Source organism: Suncus etruscus, chromosome 11, assembly GCF_024139225.1.
Source record: "Suncus etruscus isolate mSunEtr1 chromosome 11, mSunEtr1.pri.cur, whole genome shotgun sequence".
Lineage (NCBI taxonomy): Eukaryota > Metazoa > Chordata > Mammalia > Eulipotyphla > Soricidae > Suncus > Suncus etruscus.
Genome location: NC_064858.1, coordinates 36,974,691 through 36,985,555, shown reverse-complemented (window position 1 = coordinate 36,985,555; position 10,865 = coordinate 36,974,691). Strand labels below are relative to the sequence as shown.

At 39.0% G+C, this 10,865-nt stretch overlaps 1 protein-coding gene across 1 annotated transcript; it reads right to left on the bottom strand.

Moving 5' to 3' along the window:
- Positions 1 to 943: 943 nt before the first annotated feature.
- Positions 944 to 10,338, bottom strand: MAGOHB (mago homolog B, exon junction complex subunit). Its single transcript, XM_049783338.1, has 5 exons — positions 10,235 to 10,338; positions 6,792 to 6,850; positions 5,367 to 5,477; positions 3,640 to 3,722; positions 944 to 1,280 (listed from the first exon to the last, which is right to left on the bottom strand). The coding sequence occupies exons 1-5, from the start codon at positions 10,326 to 10,328 to the stop codon at positions 1,181 to 1,183; spliced, it is 447 nt and encodes a 148-aa protein (XP_049639295.1). The 5' UTR covers positions 10,329 to 10,338; the 3' UTR covers positions 944 to 1,180.
- Positions 10,339 to 10,865: the final 527 nt, after the last annotated feature.

Here is a 10,865-nt window from a genome sequence, read left to right as displayed (position 1 = left end):
CTAGTGCTCAGTAATAACAAGGTAGTTCATGGCTACTTTATGGGATAGTAGATAAAAACATTTTTATTAACTCAAAGGTTACTGTACTGAATTATTCTACTTCGTGTCTTCAGAGATAAAGTCAGTGCTGAGTGGTTCCTGCAGCAGGTGGATCTTAAGTGTGTAGGCTCAGATGGAGAAGCAAAAAGAATACCAGTGGGCACAAGTGACCAGAACTAAAACGAGGTTTTTAGTTCTCACACACACTGGATAAAGAAATCAGGACATACATCATAAAAAATTGTCTAACACAGGGCCGGAGTGATAGCACAGTGGCAGAAAGTTTGCCTTGCACATAGCTGACCCAGGACGGACCTGGTTCGATTCCCTGCATCCCATATGGTACCTCGAGCCAAAAGCAATTTCTGAGCACATGGCCAGGAGTAACCTGAGCATCACCACGGGTGGCCCACACACCCCCAAATTGTCTAACACTATTTTTGTAACCTTTTAGGAAATCACAGCTCAAACTAAAAATATTTAAATGCAATTAAACCCCATGAGGTTTTGATTAACATAAATGCAAACCCAGAACTTTATTAAAAAAAAAAAAAGCTTCTCTACACAAAATTTAGATCCCATCTGGTATGGGAGGAATAAGGAAAGATCTATAATTGCCTTCAGTGTATAGAAATCTGGTACATATTTCTAGCTGACAGAAATTCTATTAGAAGCTATAGCTACTAAGAGAACTCTGAATTACTTTTAAGTGAACTAGAGGGGCCAAATTGTATACCAGGCAGGACACTCACTTTGAGTGAGGCAGACCCAGGTTCAATCCCTTGCACAACATATAATCCTCTTAGCAACAGGACTGATCCCTGAGTACAGTGAGGTCAGGCCTCCAAACCAAAAAATAAAGTCAGTCACAGGCAAAAGTCCCCGAAAAACAATAAACTCACCATACAGAAACGTATGTGCTTTATTGAAACAGAAGTTTAACAAAAACCAACTTATTTACAAAATAGCCCACTGGACCCAAATGAAGATAACTGTAAAATCCACTTATGTATTTTCCCACTTGCAGTTTGCATACAAAAAGGCGTTTGTTTTACTTCCACAAAAATCTCACTACTGTAAGTAACAAATCCTTCCTTATCCATCCTTAAGTTAAATATAAAAACTTCCAAAATCATCCAGCTTAGATAGGTTTGATCTTGAAATGTAATCCAATAAGACTAAAAACTAAACATTTCAGGTCCTGTACCAAATAATAAAATACTCGAAGGCCTTCAGGATCCCTGGAATTCAAAACAGAAAAAGTTACTTATAAAACAGAAATAATTTTTACAAGCTAATTCCTTACAAAATCTGAAATAATTAAAGGAACTCAACAGAAAGGATTTGATATTATCAAATATTAAATGATCAGATCTCTATTATTCTTACACTGAACGAAATCTCAAATTTTCTCTACCTGCATTCATTTCATAGTTCAGATTTTTAAAGACAATCTGTTATTCTATATAATATCTTCATCAATTAACTATAAATATTGGTTATTTTTTCCGTAATTAAAATCACTCAATAAACTTAGTATTACTTTTTTCAGTAAATTTTTTAAAATGAAGAAATACTTCTAAAAATTCTGTCACCATTTGGATATATTTTTAATTATATAAAATAATTCAATGGCTCTATACATAAATAAAACTTTTCATGATTTGAGTCTGCTTCCCCAGAATAACTAACTAGAAATTGGAAATTATCTAACTATAACAAAGAAGAATAAAAACTAAAAACAATCAATCACTTCTGATGCATATTATCAAATTGTTTTTCAGAAAACAATGGACCATTTTACAATCACAGTGGAATATGAAACCACATCCTCACAAACTATAGGCAAATAAATTTGATTTCTCAAAAGTCTTTCTGAATAGTCTTTTATAATCAATACGTTATTGTACATTCATTCATTTTCCCCTTCCTCTAAAAGATTTATAAGACATCTATTACATGACAAACATGATGCTAGCTTTGCATCTATAGCATGGGACTTGTACAGCAGAATAGCATGAGAACAACAAAGTCATTACATGCTAGGGCAAAATGAGAAAGCACTATGAAAAGACACTTGGGGAAAAATGGGTGAAAAGCAATTGCTGGTGGCAGAAAATGTTTTCAGATAAAACCATGAGAATGTGTTACAGTCATTTAAAACCAGGAGACATACAGCTAAGTCCACAGTCTGTGATACTGGGCTTTCCTAGCTCTTTCAGTCATGAAATCTAAATATAAGTGTGATGTAATTCAGGGACAATGAGACTGGCCTACCTACACTTTTGCCAAAAAACAATAATAAAATTTGGCTATTATCCTACATAGTTGTCCAATTAAGATTTCGGGAGAAAGGGGCTTGTTTGTGTTGACTTTATTTGCTTTTGTTATTGCAATTGGTAAATTACACTGCTTTCTGATAATGAGTCTTTTGTTTTGGTTTGGTTTTTTGGAGGGCCACACACGTTGACGCTGAGGGGGAGTTACTCCTGGCTATGCACTCAGAAATCGCTTCTGGCTTGGGGGGGGGACTATATGAGATGCTGGGGAATCAAACCGCGGTTCGTCCTAGGCTAGCGCTTACAAGGCAGATGCCTTACCTCTAGCGCCACTGCTCCAGCCCCTGATAACAAGTCTTTATAGACTTAAAAAAATCAGGGGGTTGAAGAAATACTATACACAAGGCTACAACACCTGCCCCAAGTTCATGGTCTGTAAGCACAACCACGCAGGTTCCCACTAGTGGCTCCCAGTACTTTTCAAGTAACACTGGATTACCAGGTCTCATCATCAAACTGACCATGTCAGTATGACTGACCAATGTCATTGGAAGTGGACCTAGAGCATACTAGGAGATTGCCCCAACCTCCACTTAAAAAAAAAGGACCAAAAAGATAGTACAGAGATTAAGGCTCTTGCCAATCAATCAGCCAACCTCTCTTAGAGCCCTTAAGCTCTACCAGGAGTGATCCCTGAGCAAAAAGCCAGGAGTAAGCCTGAGCACTGCTAGTATGGTTGAAAACCTCACTGCAATAATAGTTACAAAAATTAATTATTACCAAAAAAGCACAAAAACAAGGGCCTGAGTGATAGTACAGTGGTAGGGCGTTTGTCTTGCTCATGGTCTGAGTTCAATCCCTGGCATCCCATATGGTCCATCGAGCCTGCCAGGAACGATTTCTGAGCACAGAGCCAGGAGTAACCCCTTAGCACTGCCTAGTGTGCCAAAACAAACAAAAAAAATTGGGGGGCCAGAGTGATAGCACAGCAGTAGGACATTTGGCTTGCATGCAGCTGACCCAGGACAGACTACAGTTTGATCCCCAGTGTCCCATATGGTCCCTCAAGCCAGGAGTAATTTTGAGCACATAGCCAAGAGTCACCCCTGAATGTCACCAGGTGTAGCCCAAACACACACACACATACACACACACACACACACACACACACACACACACACACACACACACACAAATTTAATTATGCCCACTAAAAGCCAATAGGAAATGAAGACACTAAACAGTAAATTGACTGTAGTCCTGAAACTAGCCCTTCTGCTATAGTATGTCAAATAAGTTAAAATGCTTTCAACATACTTACTTAGACTGGTTTACATCAATAAGAGAACCTATTTTTGATGTGGTAAAAGAAATATGTTCATCCCCAATTACAATTTCAAGCTCCTGAAAATAAAAACAAGAGAAAGATAGTTATTTATAAAGGCCTATCTCAGACTTAAGTCTACATCTTGCTACCAACACATCTCAGTATCAACTCTAGAGTTATAAAAAAAAAGAATAGAGAAGGAAAAAAAAATTATACTTGATCTGTCAAAATAGTACCTATATTTAAAAAAGAAAATATTTCCAGCTGCTCCATGGCTCCCAGTACTGGAAGCAATAAAAAGTATTCTCCAGTACTATTATACAAATACTCTGAAGCACATAACAAAGATGGCAAGGAAGAACTTATTGTCAGTAAATTAAAAATATCACTTTGAAGCACAATAATACATACATATAATAGAGAAAAGCTGAATATTAATAGGGGGAAAAAAGCACATTCTAGCAGGCTCTAATAGCACCACTTTACCACTCTCTGGGTGTCAGTTCCTCAAGACAATTTTTACAAATAGCCTTCAGTCCTACAGTACTTTTATCACATAGGTTAACACAGGCCTAACTTTACTGTCAAGTCCAAGGCCGATAAAACATTAGAAAAAGTCTGCCAAAAAAAATAGAAAAAGAAAAAGTCTGCCTCGCACATGGGTGGCCTGGGTTCACAAAGCAATTAAGTTGAAGAACTAGTCAAATATAGTATACCAAAAAGGTTCCTAGTTGTGTTCCTATACAAACTGCTTTATTTTCATTTGCCGATTTTTTTTTTTTGTTTGTTTTTGGGTCATACCTGGTGAGGCTCAGGGGTGACCCCTAGCCTTGCACTCAGAATCATTCCTGGTAGTGTCAGGGGACCAATGGGGTGCTGGAAATCAAATATGGGTTGGCCGTGTGCAAGGCAAACACCCTAACCCACTCACTGTACTATATCACTCTGACACCAGTTTGCTCTATTTTTATCTGGCCACACCCAGTGGTGCTCAGGGGTTACTCCCGGCTATGTGCTCAGAAATCACTCCTGGCTTGGGGGACCAAGCGGGGAATCAAACCGCCCTATACCAGCCCGGGCAAGGCAGATGCCTTAGGGCTTATGCCAACACTTCAGCCCCACACAAAAGGTAAATTTAACATTTCTTCCAATAGGGGTCATATCTCATTTCACCAAGAGTTATAAAGACCAATTTCAGAATTCAAACTGGCTCTCTAGAGTGAAATTAGGCCTTAAGAGATCTTCAGAAGCTTTAAGAAATACCAATTATTGGGCCCGGAGAGATAGCACAGCGGTGTTTGCCTTGCAAGCAGCAGATCCAGGACCTAAGGTGGTTGGTTCAAATCCCCGGTGTCCCATATGGTCCCCCATGCCTGCCAAGAGCTATTTCTGAGCAGACAGCCAGGAGTAACCCCTGAGCACTGCTGGGTGTGGCCCAAAAACCAAAAAGAAATACCAATTATTAACATTCCACCAAAATTACTTATAAGCAATGTGAAGAAAAACAAAATTTGGCTTGGAGTGAAGTGCTCAAAAAATAGTCTGGGCTGGGCTTCCACTACTTTATTAGAGAATAACAAAATGAGGAAAAAAGATATAAAATTAAGAGATTATGTGTCAGTGAGAATGGAATCTAAAGATTCAGTTAAAGACCTAAATGAGACCCACAACAGTTATTAATTTTTAGGATTTATGCATTCAAAGAACTACTAAACACAAACCTGTCGACCAACCCTATCAGGGGGAGGCCACAGAGCATCATCTTCTTTCGTAATTTCACTGTCATCAATAATTCTCTTCAGTTCTTCCATTACACTTTTGTGTACATAAGCCTGAAAAGTTTTCATAATTTTACTAGTTATAAATAAAATTTATGAAAATAAATTGAAATGATTCTCCCTTTCTTCCCACAACGAAGAGCTAACTGATAAAATGGAAGTATAAAATAGAAGGAAATCATTCAACCTGATGATTTTCTTAGTCTCTTGCTTTTGTTTTTTCCTTCAATATTTTATCTCCCCATTAAAATTCTGCACTCTGCTTTCAGAATTTGAGGCTCAATATTTGAATCGTTAATAGAACAAGGCATAAACTATGAGGTGACCAGTACTATGGGGTGACAAGTATACATAAGCTACTGATCTGAACTTTTCCTTATCCCTAATTTTGAATCTTTCTTTTAAAATTTATAATGTATTTAAATCTTGAGTTTTGTTTTTATACTTGGGCCACACCGGCAGCACTTAGGGGTTACTCCTTTCTCTACACTCAAGAAATTACTCCTGCAGGCTCAGGGGACCATACGGGATTCAAACCCAGGTCGGCCACATGCAAGATAAACACCCTACCTGCTGTGCTACCGCTCAGGCCCCTCACAATGGGTTTTTAGTTGTAACTAAAGGACTAAATTATAAAGTTAGTTAAATTATATGTTCAAATGTAAGCCTATAACAATGTATTCAGATTACTTCTTTGGCTGTTATATTACAATTATACCTAAAATTTATTTTTATTTTTTTTTTTTGTTTTGTTTTTGGGCCACACCCAGTAACGCTCAGGGGTTACTCCTGGCTATGCGCTCAGAAGTTGCTCCTGGCTTGGGGGACCATATGGGACACCGGGGGATCGAACCGCGGTCCGTCCAAGCACAGGCAAGGCAGGCACCTTACCTTTAGCGCCACCGCCCGGCCCCTATTTTTATTTTTTAATGTATTTTATTTTCTTAAAACCCATAGATAAGTGAGACTATTCTGTGTATGTCTCTCTCTCCCTCTTATTTCACTCAGCATAACTGTTTCCATGTACATCCATGTATAGGAAAATTTCATGACTTCATCTCTCCTGACGGCTCAATAAAATTCCATTTGTGTATATGTACCACGGTTTCTTTAGTCATTCATCTGTTGAAGGGCATCTTGGTTGTTTCCAGAGTCTGGCTATTGTAACTAGTGCTGCGATAAATATAAGAGTGAGGAAGGGAGTTTTGTACTTCATTTTTGTGTTCCTAGGGTATATCCTTAGGACAATTAATACCTAAAATTTAAATAGAAACCCTTTTGATCATAAATTGACTTCTTTATAAAATATCCTCAGATGTACTTTTATACATCGAATAATACAAAATATTACACATCTTAAAAACTCACCTCTTTTCTGATCATGACATCATTTTTATAATTGCTGTTGTTGGCATATCTAAGCTTTCCTGCGGAGAGTAAAAAAATTCTATCAATTAACAGCAATAAATGTTTACGAAATAAAATAATATCATAAGCAATTCTAGTGATGAAATATATTTTCTTCTTTTTCTTTTGTTTTCGGGTTTTTTTTGGGGGGGAGGGGGACACAGTGATGCTCAGGGGTTACTCCTGGCTATACACTCAGAAATTGCTCCTGGCTTAGGGGACCAGCTCCTGGCTGGGGGATCCAATAGTGGTCCATCCTAGGTTAGTGCATGCAAGGCAAAAATGCCCTACCGCTGGCGCCACTGCTCCGGCCCCATATTTTCTTTTTTGAAGACATATATTTTCAACAACTTTTACTATACTTCCTTATTCAAATATTTGCTAATAAATTGGCTAAAGTTGAAACTAGTAAAAAATTTGTTAATATAACTCACCATAATGGGAAAGTTCCTTTTAAGGTCCATTTTCTTAAACAATGTCAAGAAATAGATAAGGAAACTGAAAAAGGAATGAATACTTCTTTTATAGTTTGTTAATGTCTATACTAGTTCTAAGTGACTCACCCAAAACATTAGCCTAAGAAGGTTTCTTTCACCTATTAAGTTGAGAAGCTTAAGTAATGTCAGCAGCAGAGAACAGAGTTGGTAAGGTGCCTGATTGTCTTGCACACAGCCAACACCAGTCCAATTCCCTACACTAAATACGCTTTTTCCACCCACAGGCACCACCAGGAGTGATCCCTGAACAGAGAGGCTGGAGTAAACCCTGAGTCCTGTAAGGTGTGGCCCAAACCTTGTCCCCTCAAAAAAACAAATGTTAACTTGCCCAGAGTCATACAAGAAGCAGATCTAGATCATCTAAATCTACTTTCTTTTAAGACTCACCTTTTCATCTTCAAAGAGCAAACATCACTGTCCAAACAAGTGGAAGCAGAGATAAACAAATAAGACTATATCAGAGCTTCCACTCCTCAAAAGAAATAGTGACTAGGATACAAAAACCACCCACAGAATGGCCAATACTCATCAGATTAGGGGCTAATATCTAGGATATACAAGGTACTAATAGAACTTAACAACAACAACAAAAACATCTAGACCCATCAAAAAATGGGTGGGGGAGGACAGACTTCCTCAAAGAAGAAATACAAATGACCAAAAGGCACATGAAAAATGTTCCACATCACTAATCATTAGGGAGATGCAAATCAAAACAACACTGAAGTACCATCTCACACCACAGACTGACACACATCACAAAGAACAAGAACAATCAGTGCTGGTGGGATGTGGGGAGAACGGAACTCTCATTCACTGCTGGTGAGAATGCTGTACAATCCATCCTTTATGGAAAACAATATGGAGATTCCTCAAAAAAAATTGGAAATTGAGCTCCCATATGATCCAGCTATACCACTCCTAGGAATATACTATAGGAACATAAAAATATATTACAAAAATGCCTTCTGCACACCTATATTTATTGCAGCACTATTTACAATGGCCAGACTCTGGAAACAACCCAGATGTCCAAAAACAGATGTGTGGCTGAAGAAACTGTGGTACACATACACAATGGAATACTATGCACCCATCAAGAGAAATGAAGTCATAAAATTTTCCTATACATAAATGGACATGAAAACTATTGTGCTGTGTAAAATAAGTCAGAGGGAGAGAGATAGACACAGTACAATCTCACTCATCTGTGGGACTTAAGAAAAATAAAAGACATTATTATAATAATACCCGGAGAAAATAAAGATCAGGGTCGGCCCATAATATGAAGCTTACCACAAAGAGTAATGAGTTTTAGAGAAATAATTAAGCTAACAATATTATGACAATGGTAGTGAGTGAGAGAAATAGAATGCCTGCATTCCATATGAGCGGGGGTGGGGAAGCAGGGAGATGGGGGGCATTGGTGATGGGAATATTGCACTAGTGAAGGTGTGTTTTTTTATAACTGAAACCCAACTACAAACATGTTTATAATCAAGGTGCTTAAATAAATATATTATTAAAAAAAATGACGCCTGTTTCCATACTCCAAAATATTTGTTCTAAACATTTTTCTTAAAACAAGTGTGCAAATCTAATATGCCATACTAATATTGAAGAATTATAACTACAAAGCATAGCAATAACACACTGCTCCGGTATAAATCTTTCATGTGATCTATACTTAATTTTAATCCTTCATGAGCTTTATCAACGTTGGTGTGCTTCTCCTCCTCAGTTACTAATATTTCCAGCAGGGTTTTACTACGACTAACTAATTTGTGATACACTTAACATGGAAAGTTGAAAGCTTAAGGCACTAAATACAAGTGTCACATAACGAAAGAACAAATGGGAGGCCAGTAAATTTGATTCCTTGGCTATTTTTAGAAGAATCTGAGGAAAACAGTTGCTAGTTTCAGAACTGTTCAGGCTTAAAGGTTTGATACTTTCCCTTTTCTAAAAATGTGACTTTCCCCATCTTTATTATGGTACTTCATATTCTAAGAGAACCGTATTTGATGCATAAACACAGCATTGAATGTTTAATTTTTTTGTCCGTGTCATTTATCAAGACATAACCCCTTGAAGGAACAAGACTTAATGCAATCTCTTCAATATTTGTTTTCACGTTGCCCGAGAAGATAATATGTATGAAGAATATAATTATCTATGGAGATGGGCTATCCTCACTACAAAGAGAATTTGAATTATTTCTGCAATAAAATAACCTGCTGCACAGGACAGAGGCCCTGAGAAGTTTCACCTCCCATTCTGTGCATGCTTCACTCAGTAAGCTCACTTTTCTTCCCCTGAAGTTAAGAGAGTACTCCCAATTCATGACTCAAAAATGTAACTGTCCCTTCTGTAAAAAACTTTCTCTTGATTCCTTCAAATAGAACTAACCACTCCTCATACTGTATTAACACATCCAAGGATGATGGGAAGTTGCATAAGGGCCAACGTGGATCAATCGTTTTTCTGCACACAGATGGCCTTTCTATTTTCTAGACATACACCCTGAAATGACTAATAAAGGCACAGAACAAAGGTTCCTCATAAGGGAATATTTTTAAGCATTCACTGGACCAGCATGTCATTTTATGAACTAGAGTATTAGCTCCACAACAAGGTCTCTGGGGATTCTAGGATTCGAATTACCACAGGGACAACTCCTCAGCATCTGGCATGATCAATTTTTCAGAATCGACAGGACTTCCATTTATTCTCTTGTAAACACACAAGACCACTCTGACTCCCACATTCTTCAATTCCACTGCAGATGAGTGCAAAGGCCCATCATGGATGGACTTGGCCAGCCCAACCTGACCCGCCTCCTCCGGGGCATCATCGCTTCGAGTCCCCTCGTTTAGCCGGCGGCCGGGAGGCCCTTCCCCTGCTCACCATCGGGCCGGAACTCGAACTCCAAAAACTCGTGTCCAAACTTGCCCTTGTGTCCCACGTAGTAGCGCAGGTAGAAATCACTGGCCATAGACATTTTGGCTCCGGGAAAAGCGCGCCGAAGGCCCAGCCAACGTGCGCCCGGCGCCCGGAAGTGACGTCACGTCGCACGATAAATACGTCGGCGCGGGCGTCTTCCGTCTCCAGGCGCCCAGAGGAAGGCGGAAATGAAGGACTTCCGGGACTGAGCAAGGCCGAGGGGGCTGAGTGAGGGCGATGGGGACGTGACTAGGATCAGAAGCGTGCACAGACGTGTTGAAGTAGCATAAAGATTTCTAAAGTTTGCAAGTGGCTTTTGACTCTTCGGGCCTCCTAAGTCTCGCGAGAGCATTGAGGGAGGTGGGTGTGGCCTAGTCCTCTTTAAATTGAAGTGGTGACTCAAAATGCTAGGCTGGAATTGGTGGCAGATCTAGAGTGTCCTGATTCGTCTGTTGGGTTATTAATATGGGAGTCTCTTCTTTGGATGCCTCTTTTGCTAGTTATCTGGCCACTGGAAATAACAGACTAGATATCATTTGTATAACCCTCACCCCAGTCCTCCCCTCCTCAGCTCCTGGGATGATGTTTTTGAACA